The 21,465-nt window shown below is 42.4% G+C and overlaps 3 protein-coding genes across 4 annotated transcripts in view; 1 reads left to right on the forward strand and 2 right to left on the reverse strand.

The window, feature by feature from the left end:
• Nucleotides 1-2,070, reverse strand: part of pex14 (peroxisomal biogenesis factor 14) — a 41,500-nt gene extending 39,430 nt beyond the window's left edge. For both annotated transcript variants that reach the window (XR_005713669.2, XM_040193470.2), the window contains exons 1-2: nt 1,911-2,070; nt 605-655 (exon numbers count right to left, since the gene is read on the reverse strand). Coding sequence is in view for 1 of the 2 variants with exons in the window: in XM_040193470.2 (XP_040049404.2) it covers nt 605-655; nt 1,911-1,946 (87 nt within the window). In the remaining variant the exon portion in view is untranslated. The remainder of the gene's footprint in view (nt 1-604; nt 656-1,910) is intronic.
• A 1,279-nt stretch (nt 2,071-3,349) lies between these two features.
• On the forward strand, nt 3,350-8,052 carry dffa (DNA fragmentation factor, alpha polypeptide). Its single transcript, XM_040193473.2, has 6 exons — nt 3,350-3,622; nt 4,446-4,604; nt 4,705-4,859; nt 5,905-6,109; nt 6,607-6,731; nt 7,058-8,052. Exons 1-6 carry the CDS (start codon nt 3,529-3,531, stop codon nt 7,232-7,234), a joined length of 915 nt encoding a protein of 304 aa, XP_040049407.2. The 5' UTR covers nt 3,350-3,528; the 3' UTR covers nt 7,235-8,052.
• A 1,643-nt stretch (nt 8,053-9,695) lies between these two features.
• masp2 (MBL associated serine protease 2) lies at nt 9,696-12,694 on the reverse strand. The gene is made up of 6 exons (XM_040193471.2): nt 12,556-12,694; nt 12,264-12,486; nt 11,993-12,170; nt 11,417-11,548; nt 10,373-10,569; nt 9,696-10,182 (listed from the first exon to the last, which is right to left on the reverse strand). The coding sequence occupies exons 1-6, from the start codon at nt 12,561-12,563 to the stop codon at nt 10,021-10,023; spliced, it is 900 nt and encodes a 299-aa protein (XP_040049405.2). The 5' UTR covers nt 12,564-12,694; the 3' UTR covers nt 9,696-10,020.
• Between the last annotated feature and the right edge of the window lie 8,771 nt (nt 12,695-21,465).

The raw sequence follows: 21,465 nt of genomic DNA on the forward strand, positions 1-21,465 counted from the left end.
GGATGCCGCGCTCATACGAGCACAGCCAATGTACCTGTGATGCATTCCAGCCCACTTGGCACAAACTTCCGGCCTTAAATCGTTGTCACCACTTTGAGCCGAGCAACGTTTAAAGCTCCGTTCACACATTATCGGGAAAAAAAACAACTGATGTTTCGGGCTCTGCGTGTATTCGAAACTTGGACGGAGGACTTCAGAGACACTGATTAAAAGGAAGAATAAAAATCATTAGATGAGGTGTTTATTTTGCAAGTACAGCCTCCGCGTGGGCTCGGGGACGTCCGTGAAAACACCCGATCGCACTGAGGAATGTGTAATGTGGTCCGTTTAGCTAAGCAAAAGTAGCTTGTTGATGAAAAACAACTTCCTTAAGATCACAATTGTCTCCAATATGCGTTATCAATTGCAAAGAGTTGTCACTGAACCCTACAGTAAGGTTTCACTGGCAAAGGCTCCGACCAGGGAAATATCTTGTGATGAAAAAGAAATGGAATGAACTAACCCGCTGCAGCCACCTGATAACCACTTACACCAAATAAGCATATTAAAATCACTTGGTCGACGTGTTCCAAAACGTCGTCATTAATGAATAAGAAGTCCTTACCAGTTGTTCTCGGGGAGGAGCGGTCGCCTCAGTTCCAGCTGGAAGGCCCGGCTGGGAAAATAAACAAACACTAGTATAAGACTGCCATCTATTGGAGGACACCAATGTAATACACCAATGTGTAGAAAGCAGCAGTGGTCTTAGGTCACAAAGGAAATTCACTCAATACATAACAGTCAAAAATGAAATGATGATGTTATTATCGGTTAAGGCAAAGATCCCAAACGGTGCTTTAAATGTACCAAACTTTCAGAGCTGCAACAGAAAAGTAATTTACACACTACTACTGTATCAATAATTATAATAACACAATATATATCATTCTTAAATGGGCCTTTCGGAAAAATGAGTACTTAAAATGTAATGCAAATATTTTTCTACTTTTGCTTATTACTATTAGTAAAATGGTGTAAGTACGGGTACAGAATGTAGGAGGTGGTGTAGGAAGTTCCACGGCATTGATACTACTACTTAGAGAAAACTCAAGGTACTTCTTCCACCACTGGATAGCAGTGACATCTGCGGCGAGCCGTTCAGTGCATCAATCTGTCACATTAATGCTGCATTACAGGGTGCAGATCCTTTACCTGTGCTCATGCACCAATTATTCAGCATGCATGACAATCATGAATTAAGTTAAGTTCCTTACTGAAGTCCCTCCTGCTTCATCGGTCACTGGGTTAAGACAACATAAAATCTACCTTTAAAAATGATGCTTTACAAACAAGCACATTTAATTCTGCCTAACTATTGCACATTGTTTCTAATCTATTTTCTGGGAATGAATAAATCACGAATGTGAAAAAAAGTTTAGAACAAGCCTTTTCCAAAATGATCAATGCTTGTCAATATAAACCAAAGTGAAGGCTGAGAGCAGAGTCCAATCTACCGGCCTGACGGTGACCTTTACGCAGCATGTCATTAGCTGCCAATAGTCCGACTGAGAGAAGACTTGTTGGTTGATTGGAAGGACGTGCGTTTGGTCACGGTTTAAGAGCTGGCCCAGGCAGAGGTCTAGCAAGCCACACAACTTGGCACCGTGCGATGCGGCCCAAGAAGGACAGCTCGTCCCCTCGTGTCGACTTGGCAGCGCAAACAAGTCTGACAGGCAACTTCTGAAGCGTTGCGGGAGCTAGCCGGCGTGCTAACTAGCGAGCGATGCTAACTTTAGCTAACAGAGGCGTTAAAAGCGCAACGATACAAAAAGTGGAGGTATTGAAGGGTCACGACGTTTAAACGCAGTGTGGGTGTCCACTGTCGTGTCTGGACACCGAGAGGTAAACGCTTTAGTTGCATAATTGTAGACCTGTGTAGGAGGATCAGGTTGCTCGGTGGATGCCATCTTTCCCCTCGATTGCTCACAGGACGAGCTGATCGACTGAGCCACGTTCGATTGCTTTTCCTAAAGGCTGTCAATGATCCATTTTCCTTACAAAACCACAGTAACTCCATTCAATAAACAGCAAAGTTCATTTGAAAGCTCAAACTAAATTTATTAGAAGCTCCTTTTGTTTCCAATCCAGAAATCTATCACATGAATTGCTTGTAATAATAATTATTATTATCAAGTAACAAGACTCCAAATTCATCTTTTTTGGCCAATTACATGAAATAGAATAATAACACAAAAAGAAAAGACACAATTCTTTTCTTTATAACAGAACACAGGGACCATCTACAAAATTACTTATTGTTTGTTGCTTTTGTGGTGCATTTTCTTACTAAAATTCATTTAAACGACGAAAGAAAAGACAGTGATCACAAGTCCATCAGGGCTCCTCGAAGTCTGGTGTCCCTTGGATTTCGGGGCCGTTGCAGTTGCCCACTGTGTCCGTTTGCTAATCGGGCCTCGCAGTCTGACTGCCCCAAGAGAATCCTGTCATCAAGGAGACATCCCTAAAAGCTGTAATATGAATGGAACATTAATCTTCATAATCTGCACCAAGAGGCACATTAAAATAAGTTAGATTAGCTACTGTGCCCATTATGTCTTGTGGAAAGACAATGCTGTCTATATATTTCCCGAGAGAAGTCGACACACACACACACACATTTCAAGACTACATTGAAGACAGACGCTGTGACAAAAAATGACTTCCTATTCATCATATTGTGCATTAAATGTACTGTCTGAGTTTTTTATATTGCTTTTAATCTCTTTGTGGTAAAACTCATATTGGAATTACCTCAAAGCCACAAAGACTATGTGGAGCTTTGATAAAAAATATCCAATAATACAGGTTATCCAGCTGCAGTTCCGAGTGACAGAGCGGAGATATGCAAACATTGTAGGTGTGTAGACCGTTGAGTTGATGCTATCTGTATGTGTTGAAGAAATCTAACAAAACAAAATTCTAGTGAATAAGTCTATTTTCATAATCAGGTGGGTCCAGGCAATTGCCATTATCTGGGCTTAATATTAATAATGTTGGCAACACATCCAAGTAATAAAACAAGGCACTCAGGTCGTGTTCCTGTACATTCACATATATAAACAGGCCTTTACATTCAATACAAACTAAGATGCATACCGTGAGAGATGGGGAAGGAGATAGAAAAGAGGAAGTACGGTAGGACAATGGCCTAATTTGATGGTACACTCTCCAGTCTCTGTGGAAACATGTATCCTATTATGCTTATTAGTTGCCGGATATATTCAGAGAGGATGGACACGAGGTAACCGAACGGAAAGCGTAGACGGGAATCAAATAAAAGGAAGCTGACAAGCCAAGACTGTACATGGCCAGTAACGCCAACAGGTGGCAGTACGGCGAGATTCCATTAAAACCCAATGAAGAAGAAGAATACACAAAATCAAAAGACGAAGAAGAAGAAGAAGCTTCCGCGTTCGAGCGTCTCGACGGTATCTGACAGTTCGAAGTTGAGAGAAAATAAAAAATACTTTTCTCCACATCAGGCCAAGAATGACGGACAGGAAACCGTGTAAGGTGTGTAACTTCACACGACAAAAGTCCTACGGAGTGGTGGTGCCCTCCTTAGATGAGCTGAAGCTGAAAGGTAAGTTGTGTTATGACGACTTGAATTAACGTTAAGTTAATTGAGTGTAATTGTATGGTTTTCCTTTTGAAAATAAACCGTTCTGAACGAGCTATACCGCATGTATAAAGTATACGATACATATATAAAATCATTTTGGTGCATTTAGTGATCATCTTTGGCGGTTTCGTCCGTGTTTTTATTAAAAGGCATTAATAAGCATGTTGTCTACTGCGAAACGCAAACGTCATGATGAGTGACCATCTTCATCTCTGTGTGTCCGCCGCCTTCGACCCTGCACGTCGGCTTTCAAACTCAACAGTTTAATCTTATCTGCGGTGATCACGGAACAGCCGAGCAGACATTTCCATCGTGTCCAAACTCGCAGGAGCTTAACGCGCAGAGTCGGGACAGATCTCCCTCGATACCGGGCGTGCGCGTCAGCACAGCCCCGCAGGCGGTGGCACGATCCCGGCACGCTTCAATGTCTCCATGTGACCACGCTTCAATGTCTCCATATGACCACGCTTCAATGGCTCCATATGACCACGCTTCAATGGTCTTGAAGCTACTAGAGGCAAATCCACCAGACACAATCTAGTTTTTCTCCCATCAAAACGGGATACAGATACTTCAGCGAGGCACACCCGAGGGATGGTTGGCACAAGAGATCCTCTTGCAACGCTTGAGTTGTTTACTGATCTCTTTGGTATTTGCAGTAAGGAGCGGTTGGTGTGAGGGTTGTAACCGCCGGAATATTTCGCTTGTCCCGTGTGACGCTCGTGATGAAGGGAAAGTTCACCCGAGATCTGTAAAATCTGTAATTTCTGTGTTCTTCCCACAGGAAGTGAGTTTCTCGGGTTCAGTCCTGGTCAGCCTGTCACGGTGGTCCTGGATAACGATGGGACTATAGTAGAGGATCAAGCTTACTTTTTGTGTTTACCTCTAGACACAAAGTTTATGTTGTTGCACGAAAAAGAGAAATGGTCACCAGTTCGCAGGGGTAAGACGGTGCACTGAGATTTGTATGCAGTCCATTTCTTATTTCATTTCAAGATGAACTCCACGTTCATGTTCACTTAGTAATTGGCTTTTCATTGTAGTGGATGGCGGCACGGCCTGGATGGCAAGAGACTCCATGTTGGTGGAGGCGGACACCGTGGACGCCTCCAGTGCTGCGGCACCCTGGCTGGATCTGGCTCAGCAGCTGAAGCGGGACCTTGCCAGTATCATCCTGATGTCTGACGAAGACTTGCAGGTAGCTTTGCTTCACCTCACCAACTGTGTCTTTGTATCCCAGCATTCAGTGGGAAGAAAACAAGATAATAGTACTAGTGACTAAAAGGTAATATGGCACATTCTTTGTTGCCATCATCAAACAGACTGGGGGGTTGTGTCGAGGGAGTCCATGCAAGAGATTTATTTTAAAGTAAATATCTAAAAACTCAATCCTTTTTATAAACCTGTTGGGATCAGCTTTCAACCCCATGCAAGGATGTGTTTACATGTGTGCTGTGGAGGTGTTAAATGTACACAACCAGAAAAACAATTATGTTGGGAAATGCAAGCAGTATAAGGCAAGTGTAAGCAAAGAGACCAGACATAACCACAACAACAACAACAAACAGCTGGAACTAAGCTTTAGGTAGTATGCAACAAATACAAACCGAAACACATCTCAGAGCCCATATTCCAGATCATCCCCCACCAACCCAAATTATACTATGAACCAGCATGAGCCAGGTAACCGTATGTTAAAGGTCACAAGTCTGAAAGACAAGAAAATCACCAATACATCTACAAAAACGTGTATTACAGGCAACTCAAAGAGCCACTACAGCGCCTTAACTTACTAGCTAAATATTCTAAACTGTAGTCTCTCCAGGGAGATATATTGGTGATGGCTGCTTATACAATGAGTCCACCAGAACAAAAAGGCACTCAGACAACTGGCAATCCTTAACCCTCCCCCCCATGGACAGCCTCCAAGACAAAGAGGTGTCACATCACAGATCTTCATTCTTATTGAGGTCCAAATGCAGTGCAGTGGCACTGGAGGATGTTCCATCAGTAAAATTGATGATGTTGTTTAAAAAACAAACAACTAGATGCTTACACAAGCTATACGTAGAAAACAAATGAAATCTTGTCAAAAGTTTGATCTGCCATGCTCTTTTTACCCCTCATTATCTCCTTTTTGTCCCAGTATTTGTGTTTTTATGCTGTGAAGCACCACATAGAGATGCTGTAGTTTTTTCAAAGAAATAATTGGTTGTATTTCTTTGGGCCACCTGCTGTTCCAGACACTAGTGGATGCCCCGAGCATTGAACTAGCCTCTGCTGTGGGCTTCCAAGAGAAGAAGGCCCAGGACCTGCAAGAGACCCTGCAGAGAGTTCTGGACCGACGGGAGGAGGAGAGGCAGTCTAAGGAGTTGCTCCAGCTCTACCTCAAAGCCGCGGAGAAAGAGGGCGGACAGCAAGCAGACCAAAGCAGGCCGGGACAGGAAGGTACGAGTGTGGTTGTTTTCTTTTTTACAATTTGGAAATTGTACGTTCTACAATTACCCTGTTTTTTTCAGTTGTTTTTACACTTTATTGTAAATCGTATTGTAGTTTGGAGGTGTGTGTGTGTGTGTGTGTGTGAGAGCACATGCATGTCTGTTTAGGATGTTTGCTCTGATCAATAACCATGAGTTCAACGTCCAGCACAAATAATCAATAATAACCTTTGATTGTCATTGACATCCATGTTCACATCCTTGTCATGACAAGACAATCAATCAAATTATAGATAAGAAAAAAATGTAGATATCTTTCTTAACATGTTGTTCTCCCTCTGCTGCTTAATAACATTTGCTGTGGAAGATTTACAAATAGAAGTGTGATTGTGCCTTTTGGCCACTAGGTGGAAACGTCGCTGCTGCTTAATAATCCCACTTTTTGTGTCGAGCGCTCGTAAAGATACTCCCTTGTGCAACAAATGATCCTGAATCATTCACTCTCAGAGGCTGGGGATTTGGGGGTGGAGACGATGGAGGTGGACTCTGGCTCCGGATTCGTGTCCAGGACGCTGATGGTCCTGAAGGGCAAAACGAGCCCAGAGACCAGACTCTCCACTGAGGATCTGCAGGTAATCCAGCCATCTAGTATGACTCACAACTTCTGCAGCTTATGCTGTAACATGATGAAGTCTAATAAGGTGCTGATAAAATTATGGAGCAAGACTGCAAGTTCTAACACAGCACATGCATTTATTAGGGAGTCTGTTGTGTAATCTAAAGGGCTCACTTTACTTTAAGTAAAGTGTTAGAACACATCCACCTGTGTTTGCATGCACAAGCAGAGCAATTTATTTCTGGCTCAGTTTTTACATTTTTGTCTGAAACACAACGATCTAAAACGATAAGTCCGTAATATGAAATGTTTAAAATGAAGCCTCCTTCCGTGTCCCTTCAGATGGTCGTGACGAGAGGGGTGGAAGCTATGGAGCGCGTGCTAGGCTTGGACAGAACAAGGACTTCTGTGCTGCTGCAGGCCTGCGAAGCCGAGCTGACCGGACGTCTCCAGCAGATTCAGGCGGTGCAGTCCATCAGGGGCAGCGCACAGCTGGACGGCAGCCGGGGGTCCAGCTAGCAGAGCGCGGAGGAGGGACGAAGGATGAGGGACGCCAGATCCGGGGGAGCAACCGGGCCGAGGCTTCACCTGAGGAGAGACTGATAAGAATCGACACAAACTGCTCCAGGGTCGGAAGAATGGGATTTACCTTGTGTTTAATAATCCTGGAATCATGAATGTTGATGATGGTGGCGTTGGTATCATTTTGTGTAACTTGCAAACCACTTAAATGCTTTCGCCGCGATAGGAAGTCATGTTTATCAAAGACTTGCGTAACCACTGGCATCAACTTTCTATCGGCTCCTTATTTCGGTGAGTGCCAAGCTGTGAAAATAATCACAAATAAACATTTGCGTAGGGAAAGCAAAGCATTTGGGGAAATGTGACCAATCGCTATGTTGTCTTGTTTAGCTCAGAAGAGTGGCATCAAAGCATTTTTCCACATATGTGGGATCATTGCTTTATACAAACTGTTACTGTTAAATAAACTTTCCAGTGTTATTGTTTACATTCTGCTCCCTCTTTTACACTAAGCCGGACGGAAGATTTGCACTGCATGTTGTTATAGAGTAAATCTAATTATAGCTGAGACATATGCTTTGAACCCTCTTGATCTTCATTATTTGGTGAGTGACAAAATATATAGTTTTGTATCTGTTTGAAAGAATATGTGCGCTTTATCTTGAGTAAATGGGATCTATTGGGAAATTTAGAGTAGAAGTGTGTTCTTTCAATCATCTGGCACTTCCTTAGATCTGACCTTTCTGTTTTAAGGGTCGTCATCAGACCCAAATAATGTGTCATATGATGAAAATAAAGGTTCACGTCAACATTTATTTTCATCTACTCTGTCCTATTGTCGAGCTCATGTGTCGGGGTCGTGGATGTGCGATGTAAGGTGTGTTTGTGCAGGTCTGTGCGGCTCCTTGGTCACGTAGTCACTCGCCCTTTGAAGCCTGTCGTCTCATCATCAGTCATTGAACAATGTCCACGAATCAGAGATGGATTTGTGGAGGCGTCACCTTGTGTGTCGCGGTGAGATTGGACTTTAATATTTCATATTCGCCTAGATCTCGGTTACTCCGTTTGGTTGCGTCTCCGTTACGCAGTGTCCCCGAGAGAGAGGGAGCTGCCGTTTCATAACCTGTAAGACTCGTCACGTGTCGGTTTCCCGCTGCATTCGCGCTCTAATTCAGACACGCACAACAAACGTTACATATAGGAATCGCTATATAAGCGTACAGGCTTTGATTTGAGGTGCCTTTTATAATCATGTTGAATGGTGGTAAGCAGGATTTTCTAAACTCAACCAGCCCTGAAGCATTCGTCAGGTCTCTTGTTTATGAGAGATTTCCCAAAACGTAAGCGACTCTCGAGCCTAATTAAGTTTTGGCTCTCGTATCTATAAGCTGTTCTTTTTGGGAACAAAATTTAGATTCCCTAAAATACTGATTTATGAATACTTCCCATTGCAGAATTAATGATAAAAGTATTTTGCCTCACAAGTGAGCCTCTTTCTTTCCTCACATACAATATGATCCCATACAGGATGCAGTGTTTTTAGCTGTAAGCCTACTGGCCTCACGCTGCTGCTGGATGAGCAGTTAATGGTTTTCGCCGTGTGTGTAATTCCTGTGGAATTGGCTCCAACTAGCTGAACTGAATTTACTGAAGTAAATTGGGTATTGCACATTTGTTACACTGTCTCGTGGATTAGATTATGAGTTTGCGGTGCTCAGGCAACAACTGCAGGTTTGCTCTGCAAGCACCCAGTTGCCCTGAGGACTGTCAAACAAACAAACAAACGTTACTGTGCAGTCAGATGCCGTTCAGAGAACACATGTCCACTAAGGCCTCGTGGTTTTGTGGGGTTGCAAATACCACGGTGACGTATGGGTCAATACTTACCTTGCTAAAATGTGTTGGCCTTGACTGTACAAAGAACGTAGCAGAATAACATTTTGGACAAAGTAAACAATGAGGGTTATAATAAAAAAGTTCACAGAACAGTCATGTTGGACTAATTCCAAGAGAGAAGACAGAAAAGATCACTTGATAAATCAAGTGTGTTTCTGTCTCACATCCACACGTTCGCGCGTGCTCCTTTGCCCCACTCGTGGGCCACAGATGGGAGCAACGTTAGCGAGTGAATGCAAAGGTGTCAAATGAGAGGCAATTTTATGCTGAAGAACCGTATAATGACTGTTATGATAGAGGAGTGGAGCTGGGACCGCGAAGAACCAGCTGCATAATGTATGAAGGTTAAACGACTAACATTCACCACTTCGAAGACCAGAATGAGTGACTGCAGAGAACTAATACGTTATTTCTGACAAGCGTTGAAGAGCAACGGCTCGCATTAAGCCATGCTACTTTGAGGAATAGCCAATCTTTAATTAAAATGCTTGTCTGATCGTATGAAGCTTCAGGTTATACAAAAAAATCGCTTTTTTAAAATGTGTAAATCACTGAGTAAAAGTGTCTTTTGAGTTTTATTTCAAATAATCATGACACAATCTATACATAAATTGATATAGGAAGATTGTGATGGTGAGATTATTCTCACCGGATAAAGAAATAAAAGAACCCGATTAAACTGGACTACAAATGAGATGTAACCAATACAATTTGTTGAAATTTGGAAAGTGTTTTTGCAGCACTATAATTTCATTAAAATAATAATTCTTTCAGCCTCAAATACAATATACAAGTTTCGTCATGGTTGCATTAAATTGTCTGCATATAAAAGTCCCTGTTAAATATTGAGGTAGAGGTACACAAACAATACTCATGTCAACAAGCCATCAGGATTCAGCCTTGATACTCGTGTACTTGATCTTCCATCCCTTGTTTTTCCCACTAGTGTCGGATCTAAACGCCACACGCACTTGGTAACTTCCGGTGTCGATGCGGCCCGGTGACACTGATCCACAGAAGGGTCCATACTCTTGTCCAGCCGTTGAAATCTTAAGAAGGGGGGGTGAGAGGGGGGATCAAATAAGACAGTTCATTAAATGCCTGATTGATTCATGCTTAGCCAAAACTATGCAGGCAGCCGCATGGCCGCGTCGTATATCACCTGAGGGGGACGCGTCCGTGAAAACAAACCGCCTCTACGCGCGTGAGGAGGAATACATTGGTTGTCACATGACTAACCTTCAGCGTATCGTATGGACAAGGGACATCTGAATGTCCCTCTACGTCAAAGGGCTCCAAGAAGTGCAGAATTATTCTGTAGCCCTCCTGCAGACGGATGGTGTGGTCACACTGACTCATGGGCGGGTAGTGGCTCGGGTAGCCCGGACTGGTCAGCACCCCCGACGGCGAGGTCAACACCTGGCTGGGGCACGGCACTGCGGGAAAGACTCACACACTCACTGGAATCCCACGAAGACACATTTTCAGATACCTTGTCCTACCCTCGGGCTTCAAATGCCAACAATCCCGTCAATCGAGACGTCTGCTGGCATTTGTAATGGATGGGATTCTTTCGTGATCTTTGGTTATATCTCAGTGTGCAGTTGTTCTTACGGACAAAAGATGATGACTATGGTAAAGAGGCTGAGTTCCTGCAATGCATATAATTAGTGCAATTTCCAGGCAGCTAATCATTCAGCTAATTTGTTTTGTCAGCCCCTTTTCTTTTCGCAAAGAATAATAACTTAAGACACATGAACAAGTAATTGTGATAAATTACCTGGTGTCGGTCCACTATTTATGCTGCACAGGTATCAATTCTTAATGCCACTTTAGAGTTGATTCTCCCTTAGGAATCGACAGTAATTAACCTTGCCTCACAGCAGCTGACAGAGATCAACTACTTGATGCATCAGTACGCCTTTTCAGTCTGAAGTTATTCAGCAGGAGCCAGCTATGAATGAAGGGAATCCAATCAACCCTTTGTGAAATATAAGAAAACTATTATTTGGAAGATTTTCTCTGCAGGACAAATGCAAACAACCTTGCGCTCCGATAATTGTACTGACATGTTTACAACACATCCATTTCATCTTGTTTTCATCCCAACTTCTCGAAAACGTTATTTCATTTAATTTTTTTAAAAGCAAATACATCAAACGAAACACCATGAACCGTATCAATTTAGTGAGAGAAGGCTGTATGTAAAGCTAAAACGACTTCTGTTCCCTGATTGGGCTCAGATGGGCATGGCTCTTGAGCTTTAATGTGCACGCCTCTTACCTGTGCACGATCTTTTGTTGTCATGGAGAAGGTATCCTTGTCTGCACGTGCAGTAATAACTGCCAATATAATTGTGGCAAAAATGATCACACACTCTTTCCCCATCTATCTGGGTCAGACACTCGTTGATGTCTGTTGAGAGAAGGAAAGGTGAGAGAATAAAACACTGTACAAAAGAAATGTAATTGGTCTTAACACACAATAACGTTGATTGGTGAACTACGTAAACTAGACGTTGAAAGAAAAGTATAAATTGTATAAAATGAGGCATCAACTCTTGAATCCAAAAAGTAATAAAAAGTTGATAAAAAGGACACGTAAACCATCTGGAAAAAGCTTATATTCAAATGGAAGGATACAAGGAGGATAAAAAATAGTATTAAATAGTTTTAAATAGTATTCAAACTTGGTCAAATTAACCATGTCATTACATTTGGATGGATTTTGTAGGATTTACTTGTGATTTTATAGTCCTTCTCCTGTTTGGCTAGAAACTCCCTTTACATACTGCCTCATGCAATTACGGCCACTAACAACTGTGTCGCCCTTCTGGCAACAAATGTCACTACTCTTCACCTTCTGCGGCGTAAAACGCTTGGAAGCCCGTGAATCGTCCCTCGTTAGAGTAGTCACTTCTAAAGACCACTGACACCAGGTTCCCGGCTGACAGCACGGTGGTTTTTCTTGGGCTCCCATCGTAATTCTTCTCCTCCTCGCCGCAGTACCGCAAGGTTTCATTCCCCTCGGCCGAAACCTGGTGTGACAGGGGTCAGAGGCCTTTCAGTCAAGTGAGCCATAGGACTCCAGTGCCGATGATGAGGATTGGAGTTTCTCCAGTGTGTTGTACCTGAATGTAGTCATATTCACACTGGTCAGAGGGTTCCATGCTGAAGTGGCTGAAGTACAGCTTGACCCTGTGGCCATCCGGCACAGTGATGTTCCACACTTTGAGCTGGTTGTCCGGGTATGGCCGGGGGAAGTCGGGGGAGGTAAAGCTGCCATACAGCCCAGTCATCTCCACACTCAGGGACGTGTGCATGAGGGAGAACAGGACAAGTACACAGCACCCGCTGGGCAAAATTAGGTGAGATGGCAGAGGATTCAAGGATTCTTTTGCACGAATGAACACTGGCACTCACCTGGTCATGTTTGCTTCGCGGTCCCCGATGTATTTTGGTGTGTTCTGGAAAGGTTCGCCCCCGGTGATCCGAGGGTAAATGAACCCAGCTGCCGGCGTTTAGGTAAACAGAGGGGGACAAGCACATGATCAGTTTGTCATCATTCCCCACCGTCCAGGCTGTGGCAGAAATCGATCAAACTGGTGAATGCCAGAATCATTTATATTCATTTTATCCTGTTTAACTCACCATAGCGCTTTTACATGTGAGAAATAATCATTTAGATGATTCTAAATGAGATGAATTCCCTTGAAGTTAATTTTATTTCACGGCTCAGGTAGGAGACTGATTGCACTGAGCAGGGGAGTCTAAATCAAACAAAGCACACTATTTAGGAGCTCTTTCTATAGTTTTTTGATTTTGGAGGACAGGGCCTGGGGGCAGGGAGCCTCAGGCCCTGTGGGAGTGTCCTTGCGCAAGACACTGACCCTAAATACCTCCCAAGGGACAGGCCAGCAACTTTAAGGGCTTTCAACTCTAGAGTAAAAGCACTGTATCCGTGCAGTTTGTTTACCGTGATCAGTTCATCAGCGAGAGTCAGTGGTACAACAACAGGTGTTTCAGCATGAAGGAAACCAGACTGCATCATGTTGTTGTTGGTTTTTTCTGTTCTTTTTACATGCCTGTCAAATGCCTCGGTTATGGTTGGACTTCATTGTAAAGGCTTTTACAAAGAGGGAATTGAGGAGTAATCACGCTGTCTGTTTTTATGGAATATGAATGTGGATGTTATTCAATAGTGGGGCAATTTCAACAAGTAACATAATAAGTAAGCTTGCAATGAACAACACCCCTTTCCCGATGATGAAGCACTAATGACTAGCATTTCAAGTGATTTACAATAATTACACACAAAACCATCAATGTTTTTTTTTTTTTTCTCTTTGCAAATGACCTCTCTGATGGAACTCTCTTTAAATGGTGCCGTAACCTTTTCCTTTTTGCCTGATTGTGAGCGGGTGGGACGTTGACCAACTGTGCAGCCTAATGGCAGATGTTCAGCTCCTGGATATCATCCAGCTGCCATTCAGGTATTGACGCTGCAACAGAAATTGAACCCTTTGAAACTCAACAAAGCGTTCCTGGAAACCCTTACTTCATCATAAAAAAAATGGTTAATATTGATTGCGCAATTATGTTCTATGCGTCATCCAGAGTCAAAATCTCATTTCCGTTGCCTCTGGGAGATGGAGCTTTTATGCTTTATTTCCTTTAACTAATACATAAGAGAATTGAGAATGATTCCTGGGCTTTTTCAACTGAAGAGCACTTTTCAAAGAGCCGGATCCCCCCCCCCCCCTCCCCCTGATAACGTCATGCCTTCAAGTGCAGTTTGCACGCTGGCTTTAAACACATCTCTTCGAGTTTTAGTATTTGTTAAAGACAGATAGTCTCTTACTCCCTCACTAAATAATATGTCCTGTTCTATAAATCCAATGCTGCGGGAACCTTGGACACTGGAGGCTCGTCTTCGTTACTCTGATTTCTAGAAAAACGTTTTCACCTCGGCAATCCTCAGTATCTGCCAATTGAGGAAGAGTCTCTGTGACATTTACATTTTCTGGTTGATGCAATGAATTGTTTTCTGGGAGAATTATGGAATACTGTCAGCACATCTGTCCACACACTCCACTTGTTGGTATGTACTGAATAACATATAAGCTATTAGCCAAGCATATTCAGTCTAACGTAAATACACTGTAATAATAAGTCAATTTATTTAGCTCATGCCCAGAAAAATTTGATAAGCAGTAAATTAATCAAATTGTATTTAAATTATATTTTATTCATATATATATATATATATATATATATATATATATACATATATATATATATATATATACATATATATATATATATATATAACTAAATGTATTGCTAACTGTGATTAGCAGCATTTGGAGACACAAAGATTGTTGATGGGTAAACGCAGAATCTGTTAACGGCAGAGGCAGATTGCTCTGTTTTCATTCAATTAACTGAACTTGGAGGAGCAGGCATCTAAACAGTATGAAAAAGATAACAAAATACTCGAGAAAGGTTTTACACTCACAAATAGCTGCCAGTCACAGATCATGGAACAATTATTCATTTTTCAAGCACCATCGATCCTAACTAGACCAAAAAAATCATACTTTGTAAGCAATCTGACCGTATCTATATATGCATATCTTTCTGAAAACCTTGGATATTGTTTTCTCTCAAAATGTTGATAAGAAGAAAGCCTCTCGCTGGAAGCAGTGTTTCAAGGTTTGTCTTTCCTGAGTGCGTCTGCTCTCTAAATGTCATTGCAGTGATTGGCATTGAAATGTCAACTCTGTTGTTATTCAAAGTTCCAATGCAGCCAATCCTTCATAGTGTACTACTTGTTTGCTTTATTTTTTTCTGTTATCTATGCTTCCATCTATTCTAAACCGTATGCCTCCAAATGCCTGCGGCTACAGACAACTGACACCTTTTATCATGACGTGCTCAGCTGCCCTGCTTTACGACCTTTTCACACCCTGAGGTCACACCGTAAGGTGCAAAACCCATTTTATTGTTGCTCAAGTTAGAATGAAGCAGCATTTAACAGTACAGGTGATAATGAACGGGATAATAACGAGATTTGTATACTAAAGCTTTGTCGTGCAAGCAAAACAAGGACCAGACTGGAGACTTAAATCAAAATAGCATGACAAAGTTTATTTGCAATAAGAGTCTTCTGTCCTGCAGTTTGACGTGCACGGACCTATTTCAGGCAGTTTAACAACAACATGAAAAAAGGCGTTTAATACGAAATGCGCTCAAATTATATAGTCTCTAAGAACATGTTTTATTGGTTATTAAGATAGAGGCGGCTCCTGCTTAGAACCCTCGGAGAGCCCCATTGGAGCACAGGGACGTCCATCCCTCCAGGCTCTCGGATCATCACGCCTCCCGTTGTTCATGAGTTCTTCATATCAGGATGTTTGCAAGATGAGTGCATGATGATTTGCATATGAGTGATTGGCGCAGTTCTAGGTATGGACATGTTATTCTTAGAATGGGGAACAGGTGGTTCCTGTTGAATTGCATTGGACCCAAACAGTGGTGCATCTTTTTTCGACATGTTCGTGTGCTGGTGTTGTGACTTGAAATATATGTTGTTCGTGCAATCCGGCCTTTAAGCGGCCTTCTCCCATTATTACTATGCATTTATAGTTCAAGTGTAATTTCATTCTAGCGTGAGCGTGCATGTTTACTGTATATTTTAATACTCAACAGCTTCAAGTTGACTTTAGAATTTATGTTTGAGTTGCTTGAGGACATATACTGGTAGATGTTAAATAGATTACAAATAAAAGCAGGTGAGAAAATCAAGTGCAAGGAATAAAAAAATACTTTTAGAATAATATTGTGCTGTTCACTTTACCTTCTTCATTGGGAGACAATTAGGGGCAGCGACAGTGGCTGTTTGTCAACATTGCAACAGCCGCGGACAGCAGTTTACGGGATTTTAATGTGATTTGAGGCCATTTTCTGATTTGCAGCCGCGAGCCTCTCACTCAAATAAAACTCACTGCGGTAGATGAAATGCGTTGTACAAGATTGCTGTTCCATGGTCCACTTTCAAAGAACTGTCCCCAAAATCCCTCGCCTGACGGCCCTGTCACTTCAACCCTCAGTGCTCCTCTTCGCAGCTTTGGCGGATAAGGGCTGTTTTTTGTCGGTAGATATCTGCTTTTCTACTCAAAATCCGTAGAATAACGTGCTGATAAGTGTGCTGAATTTCCCTTTACAAGAGATTTCCCCCAAAGAATTCAATTGACTGAGTGTGTTTTTTGTTGTTTTATATTCTTTGTTATCTGAATGTGAATAGGTTTATGCAGCCATGTCCTGTGTTACTTCAAGAGCTTTTATGTGACCTGAGGCAATCCTGAATCCTGAATCCCCTCCTCAAAGCACAGAATTTATTACGAAAGGTTCCGGCTTGCATGTGAATATTGGCACGAATATTGTATGTGTGTGTCATGAACAAAGCTGATCTACAGGACTGAACTCAGTGGTGGGTTTGTGCATGTACCATAGATAATAAAACACGCACACACACACACACACACACACACACAAGGGCGAGCCCGTTTAATTTCAGCATGATCAAACCTTGAAGGTCCGTGTGCGCGAGACAGGCGCTGTCCTCACGGAGCTGTTTCACCAGCCTGCTGTACCGTGCAGTAATGAAGTACTTCCTCATGGAAGTCAGTCAGTCATCAAATGAAGAATAGGCCACCTGATATCAATTGAAAAGGAGAAAGGAAAGTGGTTGTTCGGTTATATGGAGAGTCAACAAAATATAAAGGTGCAGGAAGAGAGTGCGCTTCTGATAAAGGCAAATAAGATGCTGGAGGACGGTAAAATGTGAACGTGTCTCACATTTTGTTCCTTATCGCGCACGATTTATACATCCCTCCAACGCACTGTGATTAGAAAAAAAGACACTTTATGAGTGTTACTACATCCTTCTACCATCCTCATTCTCATCCTCTTCGTTCTTCCCATCGGCTGCAATCGCAGTAGTCTCAAACACCCACATGCTGTTAGCTGTAATTAAGGACTTGAATAACTGGGGATGTGTCACTTTAGCTGAACACCGAGAAACAATGTAGACTTAATCCACTGTAATTTGCTCTTCCGCTGTAGCTCTGCAGACGCGATAGGATTTAGGCTTCCACGGCACAAATAAACTGCAAATAAAAGACAGTTTAGAAGCACCACAGGACAAGATGTCTCTTATTATCAGATACTTATTCACCGATTGTCACTGTCTCAACATTCAATGCAGAAATGTAAAATGTTACTGGCAGGAGCGTAAACATTTAATTGGCAGAACAAGAGAAAAAGGGTTGTGAATGTTGCAGCTTCTTGCCGTTCCGGGGACTCACCGCGTTTATGCCTCCGGGCCAGATGTTCACGAGCCAAAGAAACAGAATTGATTGAATGCCGTCAATATATGTGAACCTTTCTCTTTGTTCTGTGGGGAGCAGCAGGTTCGGTCTAATGCTTCTATTAACACTGCCATTGTTATTGCTTATTGTGCGTGGGCACAGAGAATACATTGAATGGCAAAAAAACAACAAAAACACCTGGAAATGTCCGCCTAAAAACCTTAGTTTTCCCAAGGCAAAGTTTCAGAGAAAAGGATTAAAGTAAACATTTTAAATAAATGCAGAGAAAGGATGCTGTTGGTGTTGTGCTCACGTCTTGGTTGAGAGAGAAGAATTGGGCTGAGAATCATCCGACATTTTGAAAAAACGGTTGTAAAAATGGCCAATTTTAACAAACATAAAAAGGAATCCGGATTGAACAAATTTTACAACTATACTTGACTGTCAAACTCAATTGACTGAATGCAGTCAATGTATATTGTTATTTAAGTATAACTAAACAAAGTTAATTGTACTTATTAATAATAGCTGGTTAATGCCGCATATCTTAAAACAACGTATTAACTTTTCAGTAAATTAGATAATTTTGTTGTCATTCAAGTATTTGCCCTACGAAGTGTTTTCCCCACAGACCCAAACCCGAACCCTAACTCCTGCCCCAATACACCTGAATTTGTTCGGAAATATTGGGTGCAAAATGAATCACGTTTAATAGATACGTTTTTAAAGATTAATGCAATAATATATCACTGATATTTACAACACAGCTTCCCAAAAGCCCAAAAAGACGCACATGTTCAGAGTATGATTTACTGCGTATCCTGGTAACCAACATCCTCAGATGCTAATGAAAAGGATTCACGTCGAGCCTTTTTCTGCTGGATTACATTCCTGACGTCAGGCCTATTGCTCTTCAGATTCAGGCCTGCATGGCTCTTTTTCACAAATAACAAATACGGTCATTTACTTGCTAATTCAAACAGACCCCAGCTTTAGCAATTCTGTGGACCGCCATAAGGCGGTAAGGCATTCGGTGACGTCGGTGGGACCAAGCGATGATGAGAAATGGCACACAGGTGCTGCTCTCGCCCCTGAATCCTTTCCTTTATTAGAGTGCCTGATGGCTTTTTCCTAAACCATGTTTCAAACAGCTCTCTTTTACAAAACCACTGAATTATAATTTAAAGCTAGGACAGAATTTGTACCTCGCTCACCCACCATCATTTTTGCAAGTTAAAAATAAGCTTTCAAAAGAAACGCATCTACTCCATGTTTTGGGTAATAAGCAGTGAATATTTATTTTAATAACACATCCACTCATTGTTAACACACACGTGTCACTGATATGAAACTATAAACTAGTGCTGACAGGCCATGATTAAATAACTACAGTGCAGATCCCAATGGTGGGTTAATTCGTGTATAATTGATTAAACATTTTTGGGTCTGTTAGGCTCGAGAAAAATGATGCTCCGCCTGAACAACACACATGGATTTCCGATATGAGTAATTGCACGACTGTCGTTGGCAGCAGCGAGGTTTCACGCGCTATTAGTAACCCATCACTGTCACTCGTAATACTGTGGTAACATTTAAGATGTAAGGGTTTTTTTTTTGTGTAGGTGTGTGTCTGTATATCGACACACGGGAATGTCGTGTTGTTAGAGCATCTGCAATCAGGTGTATTGCCACCCCACAAGGGCCCAATTGTCCTGAAAACGGTCTTAAGCAGCGCTACTTGCTGAGAGAAAATAACATTACTTGAGATCCCCATCTGCTGCTGTGGCAACCGATCTCTAACAGGTGCAGAGGCTGGGCAAAACCAGTAGTGTTCTGGGAGCTAATCAAGGTATTGTTGCCCTTGTGATTAGAGACCTATAGTGAGCAGATCCTGCAGAATACTGGAGAGCTTAAACAAGACATCCAAAATCATCTTCTGGCACTTTTCTTTCTCTCGGCAGTCTAATGACACTATCGACACGAAACCCTGATAGAGGTTTACTGACTATAACACAGACGCCCTCGGTGAAAGAAAATGATAAGCAGAAGAAGCTATGTTACTTGAAAGTTGTTTGCTTCAAAGTACAACATCCACGCAGCTTCCTTCATCATAACATCAACACAGCCTCAGTCCCTGGGTAAGTTTGGCATGAAAACCTTGAAAAACCAATCATCTAGTTGGAAGACACATTGTTACGGCAGGAGTCACAACAGATGGATCAGAGGAGTGATGAGATTAGTCGTCAGTGTAGAGAGTCATTCTGCTGGTCAACCAAGCACAAAACAATTCATGTTTACATGTTTTGCGCCGCCGCCAGAAGTACAACCCCATCGCACCAGTGCCTCTGCTCCACCGCGCATTCAATAGTCTTCTCTCGCATTGCTCGACGTGACTCAAAATGAATGGCTTTTGGTGTGAAATATTTTGAGGAAATTATTAAAACGTGGAAACTACTGTTTCTGTGCATTATTGTACGTCTGGAATTGCAAATCCTACGGCGACAGTGTTCTAGAAACGGGCTCCTTTGTGGTATACGTGTGAAACTGGCCTTCCATGAAACGACTGAATACAGTATATCCCGCTAAGCAGTTTTAGGTGATGGCCCATCAACATGGTTATCGCACACTGGTCTAACAGGAGGTTGGAAAGTGTTCTCATGTTCAGTATGAAGCATTATGCTTCACAAATGAACACTTTTTCTTAGATTCATAAATTGGTAGATGCAATGTTAATATAGAATAGAATGGAATAGAAGTACTTTATTGATCCCCGGGGGGAAATTCAAGATCCAGGTAGCTCCTGACAATATACAAACATAATATACACATGCACATATTGTACAGTACTTGTGACCATTCACAAGATGTTTGGTGGGGGGTAGGAGGGGGGGGGGGGGCAGCTTCCCGGCTTTAGTGGTAAGTTAGAAAGGGTCAAATATACCATATAGTATGTTGATGAGTTTACATTAGCACAACTAAAACCGTAGAACTGTTGGAAACGACGTCCTGCTCAGGATTAATAGTAATGAATTGTATGATCCTCAGTTCTTTCACCCAGCATTATTATCAGGTCAAATATTTAATTTGCTTTGTGACCACAGGCCTGCCATAGCCATACCTAGAATAAGAAATGAACAATACACCTGCTTCTAAACATGTTTACTCAGAGTGTAGCGTGCTGACGTTTGCATTGAGCTCAAAACACCACTGTGGTGGTGAAGTGGAGCTCTAGACCCGACATGGTCATTGGGGATTATTTAGTCAAACGGCTAAACGTTTTTTTGTCTCATTTATTGTGTCAACTGATAGTCCTAATTAGACTGCAGAGGAGTAAAAACACCTCAGGAGGCCGTCGTCGTCATCGAGTCTGATAAATGGAACTTGCGGTTTGCATCCATACAGCACTTGAAGGTCTTCGGTGACCAAACCTTTGAAACCACGTCCTTTTTGTGTTTTCCGACCACAGGCCTGCCCCTGTCTTCCAAAGCAGTGGCATTCAGAATGAATAAGGTCACTTCAGTGGCCGGCGTGCTGCACCCCTTTCCCCCGTGCTGGTGACAGCTCATTTTCGGAGCCACGGCTTTAGCGCTGAAAGAGCAGAGGGCCCTGTAATGAGGAGCTTTTAGCGCTGGCACTGGGCGGCCGGGTAAAGCCATCAGGCATCATTAAACCCTGCTGGGAAAAAAAAACAATCTCTCTATTCCCGCCGGAGCTCCCAAACTCTCTTTGAGAGAGATACATGAGAGGACGCTTTGGCGTGTGTGTGTTTTGCGCGCTGGAATGCTTTGCTCGGACGCAGCGGGGCATCGTTAAGTGGCTACGGACTCCCTACTCACGATGATGATGATGTCGCTCTTTATGGTTTGAAAAAGGATAATTCATTTAATCCGAGACAGCTTGAATTTAAATGTGTCTGTTGACACCTACATGCTGTAATTTCTGATACAAAATAAAACAAGAG

Source organism: Gasterosteus aculeatus, chromosome 2, assembly GCF_964276395.1.
Source record: "Gasterosteus aculeatus chromosome 2, fGasAcu3.hap1.1, whole genome shotgun sequence".
NCBI classification, from domain to species: Eukaryota; Metazoa; Chordata; class Actinopteri; order Perciformes; family Gasterosteidae; genus Gasterosteus; species Gasterosteus aculeatus.

Bases quoted from the DNA above. Each gene is read 5' to 3' on its own strand.
- dffa (XM_040193473.2), top strand. From the start codon at position 3,529: ATGACGGACAGGAAACCGTGTAAGGTGTGTAACTTCACACGACAAAAG. The intron at 4,605-4,704 runs GTAAGACGGTGC...TTTTCATTGTAG, and splicing joins ATGGTCACCAGTTCGCAGGG to TGGATGGCGGCACGGCCTGG. The intron at 4,860-5,904 runs GTAGCTTTGCTT...CTGCTGTTCCAG, and splicing joins TGTCTGACGAAGACTTGCAG to ACACTAGTGGATGCCCCGAG.
- masp2 (XM_040193471.2), bottom strand. The intron at 12,171-12,263 runs GTACAACACACT...CTGTCACACCAG, and splicing joins GTGAATATGACTACATTCAG to GTTTCGGCCGAGGGGAATGA. The intron at 10,183-10,372 runs GTTAGTCATGTG...CCCCTTCTTAAG, and splicing joins GTCCATACGATACGCTGAAG to ATTTCAACGGCTGGACAAGA.